Source organism: Ptychodera flava, chromosome 8, assembly GCF_041260155.1.
Source record: "Ptychodera flava strain L36383 chromosome 8, AS_Pfla_20210202, whole genome shotgun sequence".
Classification (NCBI taxonomy): Eukaryota; Metazoa; Hemichordata; class Enteropneusta; family Ptychoderidae; genus Ptychodera; species Ptychodera flava.
Window position 1 is genome coordinate 12,864,990 of NC_091935.1, and position 17,977 is coordinate 12,882,966.

Sequence of the window (17,977 nt, forward strand, 5' to 3'; positions counted from 1 at the left end):
TGAAAGAACAAACTGCTTCTTTAGAAGAGTTGTGATCATGATATGATTCATGGATTTAGATTGAATCGCACCGCGTTAGTCTTCTGCCTAAACTCTTTCCAATGACGAAATTATCATCAACTTGGTTGTTCTTACAATTTTTGTAACAGTGTGGCAACTGTTTAATCTCTCATCGACAGCACATTTCAAATTTTGGACCTTTCCAAGAGAAACGCAGAAAGATAGTGATTGCCCACAAGAAAGACATCGATCTTCTGAGTGATGAAAACAAACCAGAGCCTCAGAGACCCTCCAACCAACCAAAGAAACCTATACCTTCTATTCAGGTAAGTCTTTAAACAAACAATATTGTCCCCCGCCGACTGTTTTGAGTCAATTATTGATAATCTTGAAATTCCCTGATATATATATATATTATATATAAATACATGAAACATGAAATTTTTTGTCAAAGTCCAAATTAACACTTTTAGGTTAGTGGCGTGTCAAGTTGGTCAAGAGTATAAACTTTCTACAGTTCATTTTAACCTGTTAACCCCCGATTCCTTGTTAAGGGCTCCATGCTCACCACTGATAACAATAGGTTTGGACCAAACCATGGTGGTGAAAGGGTAAAATAGACAGAAATGGGATTAATTGAATACAAGTGACCTAGACCAAACAGACTTTCAAGTCAATTGTTTCAGGATTGTCTTGGTTTCAAAATTACAACTGACCATGCCTAACATGGCAAGACGTCATGGATACTCACGGCCATGGAAATCTCCTCGAGTGTCTTCCTGTACAAACTATCTAATTCCGTAGCGGTGGTCTCGTACAAGTATGACGCAAAGACTGGAGAACAACCAGTATTATGAATGTACTTTACAGACAACAATTTTAGTGAGCAATGAAAAAGAGAATCTAATAATCTAAATAATCTGACATTGAAATCATTTAAAGTATACTATTAGAGTCTTATAATAGAAATAAACAATGAAATGGTACTTAAATTGTTTCAGCTATAATGCATAAATTTTGTTATAGTCTGTGAGCCGTAAAACAGATAAGCGGTCCTGTTATTTTAAACTCTCAGTACAAAGTGAAAGTTCAGAAGAAACATTTTACAATACTGTGTTAGAAATGTCTATCCAATTTTGTTTATGAAAGTACTCCGTAATTTGGTATGTTGCATGAATGTATAAATAATGAGGAGCGTTTATATTCATGTTGGTGCCTCTTTAGATGTACGGTAACAGGAGGTCTATAAAATTGTGAATTTCTTCTGCTGTCTGGTTTCCAGGACATGATAGGAAGAGCGTTGCCACTGATTGGCTCGTATGGTGACCTTGACAACAAACAACAGGCCGTGGCCATTATTGACGAGGAAATGTGCATCAATTGTGGAAAGTGCTACATGACATGCAACGACAGCGGCTACCAAGCCATCACCTTTGACCCCGAGACTCACCTGCCGCACATCACCGATCAGTGCACCGGCTGTACGCTGTGCGTCTCCGTCTGTCCAATCATCGACTGCATCCAAATGGTGCCCCGCACCATTCCGTACGTACCCAATCGAGGTGTGCCATTGGCCGTGTCATCAGTTGCCTAGGCAACTGCTTGCGTCATAGCGAGAGATAAATATAATTGCTCAGCAACTGCCGTAGAAATTGTGGAAAAAGATTCAAGATTACTTTGCTGTGAAGCCTTCAAATGATGTGAACACTGTTACCATATGCTATTAGTGTTTTTTTTGCGAGGAGCTTCTTGAAAACTTACAAATATCGGTTGAAGTGTTATGCTCATTTCCAATTCTTAAAGTTCAGCAAATATGCCAGACAATCAGTAGACGCCCAAGTTGACATTTTTCCATCGTATTTCCCTCAAAAAACATGAAACAGAGACCAGGAGATTCTCATTGGCAGTGTTAATTTCTGTACCCGATACTCGTTATTTCATCATTGCTGGTACTCAGCAATATTTATATGTATGTAATTGATTGATTGATTGATTGATTGATTGATTATTAAATTAAAGGTAATTTACTGTGTCAACTTTTTAAAAACTGAATTTTGTAATTCATAACAGGTAATTCACCAGTTGTATCAGCTTTACAATATAGGAGACATATATGAAAAGATAGTGTTTGTATTTTACAAAATGTGCATGCTTGAGTGGCATAAAAGCTGTAATCTATGCTCATGTTCAAATAAATAGTTTGTTACATATGATAGAGGGCGCCCTGTATCAGCGGGCGATATTTGCAACGGTAACTAAATCTTAAGGTTTTTCCCATAAGTCAAAATTAACAATCTTATCAACAAAAATATTCAAATCTTAGTCCTGTAATGTAATAAATGTTTTTTTTGTGTAGAGAGCCTCACAGCTTAGCTCCAGTGAAAGTTCAACAGTTAACTCAAAAATAATTTTGTGACTGCCATTTTGTGACTGCTTTGCTTTAATTTTCCATAAAATACATTCTGATTATTGCAGATTTGCATATCCATATCAAACTTGCCGACCTGTTTCCTAGGTAACTTGAGCAACCTAGAGATAGATTGATACTGCTAAGGGAAATACATGGGGACTTGTCAACTTTGGCATTCTGGCATTTTTGTTGTGCTCAGAAAAATATTAACAGGGTAATATATGAATTCTGTATGGTCAAAGATATCGGTTACATTGAAGATTTTCTAGCATGGGGGCTGTGAGTTAGATAAGGAGATTGACATGGCTGTAATTATGTATTGCCAGTACAAAGAGTTACTGTCAGTGGACCGATACAACTACTGTCAAGAATTTAGTGTTTTTGCTGTGTCCACTTTAACTTCTTGACTCTTTGTTAAATCGGTTAAACCTGAAATGTGGGTTTATTTGTGCCGCTGTCAGGTCATCTTTTGGGCGTACTGAGTCTGGAGAAAACCATACATCCATTAATTCCTCTGTGTACGGATAGTACTGTATCATTTAGAAATTGTTTTATTATAATATAGGGTCATCTATTTGTAATGTGATATGAAAAAAAGAAATATAGAAAAACTTGATTGAAAATATACTTTGCTTTAAGTGATAGCTCGATGGCTTTGATACAAAAATTATTCTTTGTAAGGCCAAATAAAGAAATGTGTTTTTCCTGTAAGGCTGTAACCCTACCAACCCTACTTGAAACCTTCCAACCCTATTTTGTTTGACATTTTCATAAAGCACATTTGATTTTGTTGTTTTTTGGATGGACCACACTTAAATAGAAATAAAAAAGTTCCAAACTGACTTTCACTATTTTCTGTGGGCATATTAACAGAAACACACTATGTTTTCTTATACCCCAATTTTGCACATATGAACTTTCCTGCTTATTCCTGTCGTTGTAGTTTAGGCTGACCTGACAGGCCTTACTGCTGTGTGAGGGCGCTGTGCAGACATGATCTGACTGATGAAGCAATTCTCAGTAAAGCATTGATTGCTATGTGCTTGAGAGAAATTAATGCATGGATTGTAAACTTATAACAGTCGTGCTTCTAGTGTGCTGTAGTTGTAATTAACTCTGTAAATTTTGATCAGCTGCATTTCACTTGTATCAAAGCCTAGCTCAGTAGATGTTTTGAATGTGATATCAATATTCTAACATATCATCCATAGTCTCAAGAACGTTTTGATTACTTTAATTGAAATCACAGATAGAATCAAATGCTTCCATCCTAAGGTTATCAATCTACATGTTTCAAGATCTGCAATTTTTTAACTCTGTACTAATGTGGTAGTTCATTGCTTATGGAACTTGACTTGCATGATATATATATATATATATATATATATATATATATAATATATATATATAATATATATATATATATATATATATATATATATATATATATATATATATATATATATATATATATATATATATATATATATATATATATATATCCAGTGAGATTGAATTCAATTTTTGAAAAATCTGGTCAAAATGTGGAGAATTTCGTATAAAAGAAATTATATTTAAAAAACCCAAATCGTACATATTGAAGGGTGAATACTTGTATAAGCCCTCCATGTGTACATCTGCATGTATTGTTAATTGTGCAGGGTTTATAATTTCCTTGTTCTTCATCTGTGGGTGTTACCATGCATATGCATATCAGAGTGAAATAAAATGACGATCACTATGATGTTGTATGTATAATTTTTCCTTCCAAGACAAAGTGGCAGTGTTTTGAAACTCCCTCCCCCATTTGTGTTTGATCATGATGGTTTTGCTGCAAGGATAGTCGATTTTGTGAGTTGTGTGTCAGCATATGATTGCGATGAGAACTAACTTTGCATAGTGATTTTGGAACATCATGTGTTTGATGTATGAGTGGCCCGTGTTTGTAACTTTGCCCACAGGGGACCCAGTTATCTCCTTGTTGTTGTTGTTGTTTTTGTTTACACTAGTTTTGTTGTTTTAATTGACCAATAAAATTCAATGAATATACTTCTACATATGCAGAGAGTATGTTGCGAGAAAGTTGCATTGGGTCAAGTAATGATAGTGTCCCTGTAGTGTTGCTTAGGACATCTATGTTCTGAAACTGCAACAATAGTCATGTTCATAGAATTTTATTGGTCAACAACAACAACAACAACAACACGATTAATATAAACCTATACAACAACACAACAACAACCTGATAACTGGGTCCCCTTTGCTTTGCCATGATTGAGCAGTGGCACAGAATGCTAGGCAGGTTCTTCAGATCTGTGAAACTAACACCTTTCCTGAAGCTGAAGGTGAAATTATGATAGATATTGTGACCAGCGTTCTATACATTGGCCAATCTTTGAAATGTTTTCAAACTGTCGGCCAATCTTTGAAATGTTTTCAAACTATTGTACCCCGGTACATCACTGCCTCCCAAAATATACTGAGCCAGTGAAAACGGAATCATTGTCACTTTTGTCTCAAAGACAAGAGTTCAGAATGGGTCAGAGTGTAGATATTGTTCACCGTGTGATCATTTGTTTATATATCTGCACAGAAAATGGCCCAAGTCTTACAGTAATACCAAATTTTGCTCACATTGTTGGAGTATAAATGAAAACACTAGTAGTAAACATATACAAGCAGGATTTAAATTTAAGGTTTGGTTTTCTCAAGCTCATGGTTCGAAAAATATTGGGGACGGGGATTTTAACATCGATCTCCGAATCGTCACCAGTCTTACTTGTTCTAATGAAGAGGGCGCCCTTCTTCTATTAGTTAATGATTGACAGAGTTGACCAACACGTCTTCTTCACCTTTTCGTGGACAGTTAGAGCTGTGTCGATGTAGACATACATTTCAGTTGCAACGCATTTTATCTCACATTGTTGACAGTATATACTCAAAATTGTATTTATTGTTTCAAAGCAAGTCCAGTACAAGGACAGGTATCTTCAACCAGGTCGAAACCCGGGTATCTGACGCAACGGACCTGCACCTGCACCTGGGGCTTCGAAAAATGAATACTCGCCAAAGGTGTATCATAACGTCGCATGGATTGTTTTGATATTAACTGGTGTTTTTGATCCGAGCCAACGGCGATCAAGTCGAACAAAATAGGGTATTCGTCGCATCGTACTCTCAAAGTTCGAAGCCCACACACACTGGTGTGTGATGCCTCGCCTCCGGAACAGTTCAATATTGGTAGTACTAGCAGGCTTGTCTACATTGTTTGTTTTCATCTATGTCAAATTACTGCCAGACCTAGGTAAGTTCAAGCATGGATGGTTCAAGTGATATGCATGGTAGATAAGCTTCCAACATTATCTAGTGTAGATGATTAAACGTTGTTTTATACTAAATTTCTTATTACAATAACACCTCGAAAAGACGTTTAATTTGAGACCATCATAGAACATCTATGCCAGACCGTGAGGAGTATTAGGATTTTAAGGCCCCAAATGTACGATCAGATACATTTTACAGGAAAGGTATTAGTGAATTTAATTTCAATGGAGAATAAAAGAATCAGGGATTGTGCCTTTTACACTAAACGGCGCCCTTCTCAATTTCTGCTTCTTGCATCAGTGGATGTGTGAAGGGCTCCTTAATCCATAGAATGTAGCTGGATCTATATGATTAATCTTTTTTCTTGTTGGAAATTTTTATCAACTAAAATAGATATCCTCTTCGATAAATTTTTCAATAAATTTGGACCGTTAATGCAATACCTCAACAGGGCTCTAACAACCATCATCCTCTAATACTCAGCCTTATTTGTATGTACATATTTTTACATTGATATTTTCTGTCTTCTCCTAAGTCTGCAATTTCTCAAAATGTTTTTGAGTAGCATTGTGTCAAACGGTTACAATAACAATGATGACTGACTTGTTAGTTTACATCTTAAATTCATATCAGTAATTCTGCCGTCAGAAAAATCATCTTAGAATTTCCTCATGAATGAATATGTGTCACCCTCTCACAAAGTTTGACAAAATACCACTCTAAAGAGTGAAAACTCTCTCTCTCTCTCTCTCTCTCTCTCTCTCTCTCTCTCTCTCTCTCTCTCTCTCTCTCTCATACACTCGCCTCCCACTTTCACAGGAAGCTTTTCTGATGACCTGACAGGTGGTTTACAGCACCATAATGAGCGAGTTAGGGTGCCACCAGGGGAATCAGCAATAAACAATCCTGCTGTAGAGAACAGGATACACAATCAAGGAAATCTACAAGTTGAAGCAGGTGTCAGACAAAATATCGACACAAATCAGATAAAGCAAGACTTCAAACCACAGAAGAAAGTTGAAGAAGAGGATGATGATGATAATGTTGGTTTGAAAGGATGGAATTTTCTTTGGTAGCGTATATCACTTTCCTTCCTAAATACTGTGCTTATCCTAAGTATTAGGCCCGCCCTTTGGTGACAAGAAAAATTAAAATGGAAATTGTTACATTATGGTATAAACTAATAAGAAAAGTCAAACAACTACAATCAATGTTTCATCTAGACGGGGGATTGGAGATTCCCCCTCTCTGTTGACATGTTGGCACCCCTAGTAATTTTTCAAGGGGGGACCATCCTCCATGAAATGGTGTGAGTCACACCTCAGACATACAAGTAGAACACATGAACTGGGGAAGCCACCCTTTAAATTTTCTGGTAAAGGGGGGAATCCCACCTGTTGATGCCATTCTGAATGAAACACTGTACAATTGATCATCTCTACACTTAATATTTGGGGGCTTGAAATATGACCCATATACGATTGAACCATTTCCCCTGAATTCAGTTTGGATGTTCTCCAAGGAAAGCACAAGTCAGCCAACGTAGCCGTTATCACAGTTGTCAGAGCATCCGGAATGAATCAGGGAAGTCCTAGACATAGATAACAAACAAATGTGAAAGCATACAGGATTACAAGGGTCTGCGTAATTACTTGTACATGTTCTCCTCATCTTGTCCAGGAATAAAGGAAATTCTGGAAAAGATGGAAATGAAGAAAATGATGTCTGCAAAAAGAGGCGAGCAATCAAGAGGTTTAAATCTATGGCAACATCATTTGGCAAAAAGTAAGTGTGCTATTTGTATTGTTTGATATAGTTGTGTTTTCCACAGCTACAGTATTTTACCTGTTAACCTTTGACACTTATTAATTATTTGGCCTGTAGATGTAAATATACTAACCTGACCTGACCTGACCTTTAGATGTAAATACACTGACCTGACCTGACCTGACATAGATTTAAATGCACTGACCTGACCTGTAGATGTAAATACTCTGGCCTGGCCTGTAGATTTTAATACACTGACCTAACCTGACCTGTAAATTTAAATTCACTGACCTGACCTGTAGATGTAAATACACTGATCTAGCCTGTAAATGTAAATACACTGACCTGAGCCGACCTGGCCTGTAGATTTAAACACACTGACCTGACCTGGCCTATAGATTTAAATGCACTGACCTGTCCTGTAGATTTAAACACACTGACCTGACCTGACCTGACTTGTAGATTTAAATGCACTCACGTGACCTGTAGATTTAAAAACACTGACCTGACCTGTAGATGTGCATATTATGAATGATGTAAGATACTAGTCTTTGATAGGAATGAACACATCCTTCCTACATCACATGTATCATCATATATATGACAATCTATGTCAGTATGGAAACAGTCACATTTCATTTACTAGTATCGTTAACAGCATCTGATACATCTTGTCTTGATGTATATAATACGCCCGCTGAGTAGAAATTGCTCTCACTTTACTCTGGGTTAAAAAATGTGTGATTATGGTATATAATGTCAAAACTGGACATTAGAAGCTGATTCTTTTTTTTGAAACTTTTGTGTTTAATATCAGTAATTTTGCTTTGCATAAAAATGCAAATTTTGTTTTGTCAATATGTCACTCCTCAGGATCTATTCTGTCCCACAAATTGGAAATCCTCATGAACCGGTATTTTCATCTATACCTTTAAACATTTCATGTTATATCTGTCATCTTTTGCCTGATGTACAGACCCTAATCTTAAAGAGAAATAGACGTGCGTATGTTTTGAATGATTCTGTATATTCCTTTATGACATCACAGATTTTATGAGAATGTACCGATCTTTGTCAATTCATCAAATCTGCATTTTCCTGAAAGTCAAGAGTTTCAGCTGCCATTTGGGATCGATGGTTCAGGTGAGCTGTCAGCACAGATATTTTGCCTGTTTGAAAAGACATCACAAGTTTTATTGTATTTGTAGGCAGTGACCATAGAGGTCAAATAGTAATTTCATTGTTGATGTATGTTTTCTTATTTTGTATTTCTGTATGTTTGTCATATCCATCAAAAGTTTGTAAATGGAAATATCCATTCGTTAGGCTTGACAAATGGAAGAAAGAATATACAATCAAGAGACCAAAGAAAAAAAAATTGATGTGTGTCAAATTTCCATAGCCAGTGCTCCTGATAACTTTGTGATATTTTAATGCTTTATATAAGCAGCTATAAATATTGTAGAAAAAAATAAATATTAAATATATTTTCCAACAAATTTATTCACTATATAATGAGACAAGAACATGAATGTGAAATAGTACTATGAAAAGTTGCATGATTAGAGAGTTTGCAACATGTTCAGCAGAAGTAGAGACGGCAATTCAAAGGAACAATTCTGCAACCTGTACACCCCCGATTCCCAGTCAACAGGTCCACAATCCCCATTGATAACAATGGGATTGGGCCAAACCATTGGCGTGGAAGAGTGAAGTCTTTGTGACTGAACACTTAACTTTTCTTTTACAGAGGACAAGTTTTTAGATGCCTTGAAGGTGCTCACAAAAACTGACTTACCAACTGAAATTACAAAGTAAGTACTCAATAATATTATGCGTTCACCTGTTCACCCTCCAGCTGCCTGTAGACAGGTCCGTACTCGTCATGTGTAACAATGGGTTTGGGGCCAAACCATTGTGGTGAAAGGGTTAATGAGTATCTCTCATGATTGTGCAAATCACAGAAAGCTGGATAAGTTGCGGATGATCCTGTTCAACAGTGAGTGTTGTCGTGTTGATGGCAAAATAACAGTGTTTGAATGTGTCGTATGAATGATTTGCAAAATAACTGTCATTTGAGCAAACAAGAACAAAGTATATGTACAACAGATCAAGTAAATTATTCATAATGGTAACCATTACTAAAGAGTGACCAAATGTGAACTTTACTTGACGATTTTAACAGATAATGTAAGGCTTTCTCAACTCAAATATTTTTTCTTGCAACAAAACCCAGTGCTTCATGCAGCAGATGTATCATTGTTGGCAGTGGAGGAATTATAAAAGATAAAAAACTTGGATCAACCATTGACAAGTATGATATTGTCATGAGGTGAGTGTACTTCTATATTTTCCTTGGACACAGTAACACTGGCTCTATGAGATTTATTGCCAGTATGTTGATAATTGAACATTATTTTTGTTGTTAAGACATCCATATATAGTTCAAAATGACTGAAGGGTTGTTTCAACCTATGGCATAGAGCAGTATCTCAAAATAATTTTTGTGAGTTGTTATTCAGATGATTAAAATTGAATTTTTTTATTGCATTATTCTGCAGTTACATATCAACAGTCTTTTACATTTCAACCACTAACTCCTGCCATTTATGACCTTCCAATGGCCGGTCCTTGAACAGCTTTGTGTATGATAATTAGAGTTAACTGAAACTTTAAAAAGCAGTTTCTGTGTTTTCCAGGGTGAATGGTGGTCTAGTGTATGGCTATGAGTCCGATGTCGGTAGCCGGACCACACTCCGGGTCTCACATCCGGAAGGGGCACCAATAAGACTGGATGATTACGATCCAGATGCTATGTTTGTATTGGTTGTGTTCAAAGCACCGGACATCGAGTGGGCCAAGAGGGTTGCCGCCAGTGAGAAGGCAGATTTCAGTGTGAGTACCCCTTATCTTGGACCCAGATTGTACGTGAAATCAATTATACTAAAAATTGACAAAATTTTCAGCGGAGGACAATACGCTGATTTTGGGGTCATGAGCAGCGTACACCCTTTGGCCTGCAAGGACCCAGCTACAAGTCTTTAGAGGCCACAACCCCGTGTTTAGAATGTTATGTTGTAAGGCCAATTTGCTCTGGTATATGTTCTTGTAGGATTGATACCAGTGGGTGCAAATTTAATGGAAAATGATACATTGATGCAAATGTTTTATTAGAAATTGATGTATGTATATATCCACTATAAGCCAGGAATGGAATCCCGTGTATCATCAGACAATCTGTATTGGAATTCGACAGACCCAAATGGAAAAAAAATCCATGTATCTGTAGTGTTACCTCGAAATTGCTATTTCAACAATTTTTTTACCCTTTACCACCATGGTTTTGCCTAAACCCATTGTTATCAATGGTGATTTTGGACCTGTTTACAGCAAATTGGGGATGAACAGGTCAATGCAGTTGTTCCAGTAGGGTACATACTTGCAACCTGACATAGTATTTTGTGAGTAAATCTTCTCATGAACAGGGTTTCACTCCGGACTAGACTGACAAATTAAATACTATATTGATGAAATTTTCTCAGGACATTAAAGGAGGGTTCTGGAAGGGAGTTGCAAGATCTGTTCCTAAGCAACCAGAGAAGTTTCGAATCTTGAGCCCCGCCATAGTGAAAGAGACAGCGTTTGAACATGTGAAATTTCCATCATTTGAAGGCAAGATGTTCAAGGTAAAGTTGGAGTAATTTGTAAACATCTATGTAGAATGAATGTTACCCTGTCATTTATATGCAACTTTATTTCTAAACAGTGTTGTAATGCTCCTGGATAAATTTATAGTCAGATTTTAGAAACTGGAAAATTATTGAGTCATACCACTGGTATTGGTGACAATTTGCATAATAAGGCCAAAAAAATTACATGTTTGTTTCTCATCCTAGTTCTCATACAAAATAGTATGGCATGGTGGATTTTAATTTATTATATTTTTTTGGAAGATCATAAGATCCACATGCAAACATAAAAAAACCTAATCAATAATGTATACATGCAGTGGTATTCCTTACATCTAGCATAATTTGACAACTGATCAGAACTGAATAATTGTGGATGTGGTCATAAAGATAATAAAGTCTACATTTTCAGTCGTATGCAACACACTCATTTTTTGACAATAAGTTTTTTGAGTGAGCACAAAAAAAAAGGTTCACAGGGTTACTCGAGATCAGTGTGCACAATGATGAGAAATAAAACCTTCCTTTCTTTGCCCAATCCCTTGCATTTTTGTATTTCATAAATGAATTATTCCTGGCGCAATAAAACTTGGAACACCGAAGTCCCTATATACATAGGAAAACCGCTGGCGATATCCCTATATCGCCAAGTGATTAGCCAAAGCGGTATCGCTAGTGAATTAGATCATCTTACAGTTTGTTTATCAAAAACACTGCGGGGTGCCCATACTGTGTCTCATAGACAAAAACCATAGCAGAGGCCGTTCATTTTGCGTGAACGATGGTACAAGAAAGGATTGACGTTTTGAGTAAAGTTACTTGGGTAAATTTCGATGAGCAGGGAACCTGTTGAAGCAACCGTTTTGACAGACTTTCCCTCAAAATGAAGAAAGAGTGCAGGTGAGAAAACGGTAGGTGTTGTCATGGAGCTCGCTATCGTTTGGCTTTGTTTCGTTGTGCAGGCGTGTCATCATAAATGCCGTCATTTCCACTATCTCACAAAAATTGTAAATTACGCCCGGCATTGTGGTTAAATCTGTATTTTTAACTTTCATTTTTATAAAGTGATCATCTTACGTTGAGGTTTAAAATGTGCGTCTCTTTCTTATATGTTGTACATGGACCTTTATTCACGTTTTACACCCATCGAGCGATGTAATATCTCGAGCATGTACTTCGACAATTTCCATTCAAAGCGACAGTGTTTCCTCGAGTGAAATTCAAAGTCGCTAAATTTCTAATTTCGTTTCGAAGAAACCGGTTTGTCCATAGACCCTCGTTTCTCGAGGATCTATGGTTTGTCGACCGGTGTAAAGTAGATGCGTATTCTAAGTGAGGAATAGACGGTTGTGAAAATAACCAATGGTACCGGTACGTTACCGGTACGTTATCGGCCGTGCACCGATGTAAGTTGCTAGGTAAAACTTCCTGGCTTTGACGTTTTTTTATCCGACATGTCGTAGCGAAATTCTGTGAGAACTAATACTGGCAAGGTTTCGGTTTTCGGAGAATTTCAGTGTATCAGCTGATTATCAAGTTGAAATAAAGCGCGAGCGTGGATGGTCCGACTTGTTGCTGCTGGCGCACGGCGTGGCGTGGCGGGGAATCTATGTTACAAGCATCCAACTGTCGGCCATAACCTCTACGGTCGCCATCGACGGCTTTCGTGATTTTGAAGAATAAAGTAAACCGTAGATAAAGCTAGACCTTTTCTCGGCTTTGTTTCTGAAAACCTCTCCTCAGAGGCAAAGGCGACGTAAACCGTGTCCGAGTCTCGGCCTTGACATGACACAAGAAAGTCATAGTTCAATCACATTTATTTGCGTGCGTCATACAGATGATATCATTATTCATAGGGGTATCCGATTGAAGTGGGTACATACTATTCTCAAGAAACGTACGATGAAAAGGAAAGGCTAAATAAAATGTTTCAATCATATCATCAATTGCGAAGAACGCTGAAATGCTGCAGATTGTAATCGCTATGGCAAAGTTTGTTTTTGACCTCAACGTTATCCGATCGAGAAAGTAAACTTGGTTTGACCCAAAGTTTGAAAATGTGTTTTCTGATCTCCCGCGGCATGGCCCGCAGCCAGTGACGTCGACGTTTCGTACTTCGAATTCTGAGAGCTACATCAAATCGCCACGATCAGCGGACAAGAAATTACTATTTTCAAATCGCCATCACCAAAAAATTACAGAGAAATGAGACAACACGGTGAGAAAAAAGGCATATCATCAATGGTGTTGATAACCTACATTTTGCTTCTAATCTACCCAGTGCAAAACGGGTACCTTTTCAAACCACCCAGAACCATCTGGCCCGATTTCAGCTCGCCCGATACCAACTCGCCCGAATTCAATTTGTTGGGCGAGCCAACGATATATTTTTCCTGCAAACGTAAACAGACTTGCACTGTGCACTGAAAGGAATAGTTGGCGATATCTTTACCGAAACTGAAAAAAATAGCTAAAGAAGTAGCCATCTCTCAGGCAGTACACGGCCAAGGTAAACCTGAGCGTTCATATTCGACTAATGCCAAATGGAGCATTTTCAACGAAAACGGCGATGTCCAGGTGATGACTTATTTTTAAAGTTGAAGAAAAATGCTTAAAATTTTGGTTGTGTTAGTCAATCTATCGAAATATTTTTGTTCCCATTGATAAAATCATAGACAGTCTCGATTATACCATCCATAATTAATATTTACAGACTAAATCGACAGGGGGGATGTGAATTTTAACACAAGGAACGCGGTACGAACGAACGTGTAATCTCAAACAACGGGCGAGTTGGTTTCGGGCCAATATGACTAAAATCAGATGTAGGTTCCCTGGTCATTGAAATTTACCAACGTAACTTTACTCAAAACGTCAATTCTTTATTGTACCATCGTTCACGCAAAATGAACGGCCTCTGCTAAGGCGTTTTGTCTATGAGACACAGCATGGGCACCCCGCAGTGTTTTCGATAAACAAAGTGTAAGATGATCCAATGCACTAGCGATACCGCTGTTGGCTGATTACTTGGCGATATAGGGATATTCCCAGCGGTTTCCCTATGTATATAGGGACTTCGGTGTTCCAAGTTTATTTGCGCCAGCAATAAATAATGTTGCCAGAATGTTGAACACTGAGGGCAGTGTTTGCTCCATGCTGGGTATACATATAAAGGATGTAAAGGCGTTTGAAAGTTACAAGTGTCCATACATAGAAGCTTATGGCTGTCGTTTAATTTTATCTCACACAGAATGTACCCACAACAGGAACTGTTGCCATAGTGATGGCAATCAGATTGTGTGACACCGTAGACGTCGCTGGATTTGGTTTCGACTTCAGGAATCCACACTCACCTCTGCACTACTATGAGAACACACCCATGTCTGTAGTCAGACATTTAAAAACCCATGACTTAACTCTGGAAAAAGAATTCCTACGTGACTTGGTGGAACATCGAGTCATTAATGATCTCACAGGTGGCCTGTCCTGGATTTAGTGGCAAATTTGATTGATTTTAAAAATATTTTTAAAAAGGAAAAAATGTATTTTAACCATTTTCTAGTGTAGTTACATTTTATTTAAAAATCATAATGTCATAATATGACATTTAACCAATGAGAAAGGCTTTCCTCTTAATTCTTATCTCTTTATATTTGCTGTTGGCAAAATACAATGTTCCTCTATTTCTCATCGTAGTGACTGTTCCAAACCGTTGCAATCATAGGGATTGCTGTTTCAAGTCCCTTTTCTACAGTGATTATATCTGCTAATGCTTCAAAATATCATGTTCTGTTTAGGCTGAGACCCTCGAGGAAAACGGGACAGGCAACTGCGATAGAGAACAAAGGGTCTATGGGATTAGCAGCTTGCGATCTATCTTGGAATAATTAAGAGGTGTTAATGGGTCGGGGACTGCACAACGTCCGTTTCATAGACACGTGCATGCGGGTATACGGTAATAATGTTTTCGGATTACAAGTTATTTCGGATTACCCGCAAGTCCATTTTTAGAAATAAAAGTGTTACAACTATTTTGAGAGAATTCGTCAAAATGGTTTTAAAGTACTTTTTACATATTGGTAGTGAGATTTGACGCAACTAGAAGTCTGCAGGGAGTCAGTATGTTGCTGTAAAGTGACAAAGTTTCGAATAGAAATCCGAAACACATACCGCTGCAGTTCCAGACTTGACAGCAGTTGACATCACAGAGTTGTTTACATTCCGCAATCGTCCGTGTATCTCCGAATTTTCCCTCGTTTTTGCAGTTTTTTAACCGTCGGAATATTTTCTGTGCGAGGAGTAAAGTATGTATGTATTCGGTAAAGTATGTATGTTAACTACTGAAATGTTGTTGTTTGAAAACTGTGAACGGCCAAATTTACGAGGACAGCGTTCAGCTTTGTGTAAATGCATGTCTACCTTACCGCTTTGAATCCATCAACCGATGGATAGTCCCGATTTATCGCGAAGTTTCTCCTGACAGCGAAAGTCAGTGTTACAAATGTATTTTCTAGTACGTTGCGGATGTAAACATGTGTAGCTTATCCGAACTTTGGTGTTTCTTTAGGCTAAAACAGTACCAAATGTTAGAGGTCGTGTATTTGAGCTCCGATGTATGTCATTTTTTGTGTTCCCTGATTTTCGTCAAATGTTGCGTGACAGATGAATAAAGGTCAGATTTTCGTTTCGCAGGACTGGGGAAGTGTAAACCTGTCTAACTTGTAAATGTTTGTTGTTATCGGTGATTTTTATGGTAGGGAATTAAACTTATATTGTAGATATCTATCAAGAGTTTTCTGTAGCGTCTATGGCTAAATGTACACTGTTTTTATCGTCTAGTTTTTTCCCGTTGGCTTTGGCTTGAATCCAAATTGTGATCTTCATCGTTACCAGAACATTCACCATGACTAGTATCAAAAAACCCTCAAAATTCTCTGTGTCATTACTCGGAACGTGCCATGCAAGAGCAAAGTGTACATATTCAGAACGTCAGTTTGATCGTTAATGAGATTCAGTGTTAAGTACGAAGTATTGTTGTCGGGGACCGCTTGGCAAATAAACTTTAATGTATTCTAAGATAGATCGCACAAAGAAACCTCAGCAGTTGCCTGTCCTGTTTTGTTCGAGAGTCTATGGTTCTGTTTAGGCTGAAAGCCTAGTACAATTTTTACATCCCTTTTGTTTTCTGTAATAACCACAGGTCGATTAGGCATAATTTGTGATGATTTTTCTATTGTTATCATAAAAAATGATTATGAATATTAATAAATTATTAATGTAAATAGTACAGAACATTAAAACCTTTTTTTACAAACAATGTCGCCTACTTTGTGTAAATACCGTCTAGAAACCCAATTGTGGTGATAATTATTATTATTAATAAATTATGACTATGTCCGGAAACCTCATTGTTGTGATAATTATGATTACTAATAAATTATGATTACGAATAATAAAGTCACATTTTTCACATTGTAATCTCTACTTACATAAACAAACCCTCTGGAAATCCATATTTAGTTCATGATATATGCAAAAGCATACAAGTGACACCATTGCTCAGGTTCAGTCTACAGCGAGAGTTACTACACAGTGTACATACTCTGTGTGGTAACTCTTGCCATACACTGAACCTAGGCAATGGTGTCACTTGTATATTTTGGCATAGATTGTGACACTATGTAAGGGTTTCCAGAGGATTGTTCACATAAGCAGATTACAATGTGTAAAATATGATTTTATTAATCATAATCATAATCTATTAATAAATCATAATTATCACAACAATGGGGTTTCCAGACGGTTTTACCCAAAGTAATGACATTGTTTGTAAAAAAAGTTTTAATATTCTATAACATTCATATTAATAATTTATTAATATTCATAATCATTTTTTATGATAATAATAGAAAAAAAATCACAAATAATGCCTAATCGACCTGTGTAATAACAAAGGAGACCATTGTGATGGTTAATAGAAGTGAGAGAGGGACACCTTGACTCTTTCACCACCATTGGCCAAAACGCACTCTTATCTATAGTGACTGTGGACCTGTTTACAGGGCATTTGGGATGCACAGGTTAACTTTAAGATTTTGAGTCTGGTAGTTGAAACATTTCAATGTTTAGATAGAACAATTATTCTCATTATGTTAAATAAAAAAATGCCTTTCTGAACATTTTAGTCTCAGTATTGCAGATTTTGATACAATTTGGTATTAATGTTCATCAAATCAGCTTTCAGGGGCACAGGGAATTTGACAGGCATCATATCTTGTCTTCAGAATTTTATAAGCGAAATAAAATCGACGTATGAAAGAAAATTTGTTTGTTATTAATTTCTTATTTGTTCCTGTTTATTAACGCAACATATAATCCAAAAAAGGAGTGGCTCAATAATATGCATTGCCTGTTGGTTAATGCGATTTCGGGCCAACGCAGTTTTCATATGAAAACAAAAGTCTCTCGGAATAGTCCGCATAGAGGGCGCTCTTGCCCAAAGTTGAACGAAGTTTGTAGCAAACGATACCGTACTGGTACTCCCTTGATAATAAGTCAAGAATGATAGCACTATGCACTATACATTTTTGTAAATTAACGAAAACTAATTGCCAGCGATACATGAAATCTGGTGGGCCGTCAGAATTCACGGGCAAAAATATTTGGATTAAATGAAACAAAAAGGTGCTGTTAAATTTATCGAACTGTTTAAAAAAACGTACAGTTCGATATCCCTGTAACCATACAGTTATCTCTTTTGGTAGCCCATGCTGTAACGAAATCCCTA

At 37.1% G+C, this 17,977-nt stretch overlaps 2 protein-coding genes across 2 annotated transcripts in view; both read left to right on the forward strand.

The window, feature by feature from the left end:
- The window catches only part of LOC139138522 (dihydropyrimidine dehydrogenase [NADP(+)]-like), a 34,603-nt gene extending 31,351 nt beyond the window's left edge, over positions 1–3,252 (forward strand). Inside the window, 2 exon segments of the mRNA XM_070706927.1 lie at positions 180–326; positions 1,283–3,252. Of these exon segments, the coding sequence (XP_070563028.1) occupies positions 180–326; positions 1,283–1,594 (459 nt within the window). The 3' untranslated portion in view covers positions 1,595–3,252.
- A 2,036-nt stretch (positions 3,253–5,288) lies between these two features.
- LOC139138529 (CMP-N-acetylneuraminate-beta-1,4-galactoside alpha-2,3-sialyltransferase-like) lies at positions 5,289–16,416 on the forward strand. The gene is made up of 10 exons (XM_070706938.1): positions 5,289–5,714; positions 6,554–6,806; positions 7,415–7,519; positions 8,550–8,644; positions 9,252–9,315; positions 9,738–9,833; positions 10,201–10,396; positions 11,044–11,187; positions 14,441–14,987; positions 16,337–16,416. Exons 1-9 carry the CDS (start codon positions 5,621–5,623, stop codon positions 14,684–14,686), a joined length of 1,293 nt encoding a protein of 430 aa, XP_070563039.1. The 5' UTR covers positions 5,289–5,620; the 3' UTR covers positions 14,687–14,987; positions 16,337–16,416.
- The last annotated feature ends 1,561 nt before the right edge of the window (positions 16,417–17,977 follow it).

Bases quoted from the DNA above. Each gene is read 5' to 3' on its own strand.
- LOC139138529 (XM_070706938.1), top strand. From the start codon at position 5,621: ATGCCTCGCCTCCGGAACAGTTCAATATTGGTAGTACTAGCAGGCTTG. The intron at 5,715-6,553 runs GTAAGTTCAAGC...CCACTTTCACAG, and splicing joins CAAATTACTGCCAGACCTAG to GAAGCTTTTCTGATGACCTG. The intron at 11,188-14,440 runs GTAAAGTTGGAG...TATCTCACACAG, and splicing joins TTGAAGGCAAGATGTTCAAG to AATGTACCCACAACAGGAAC.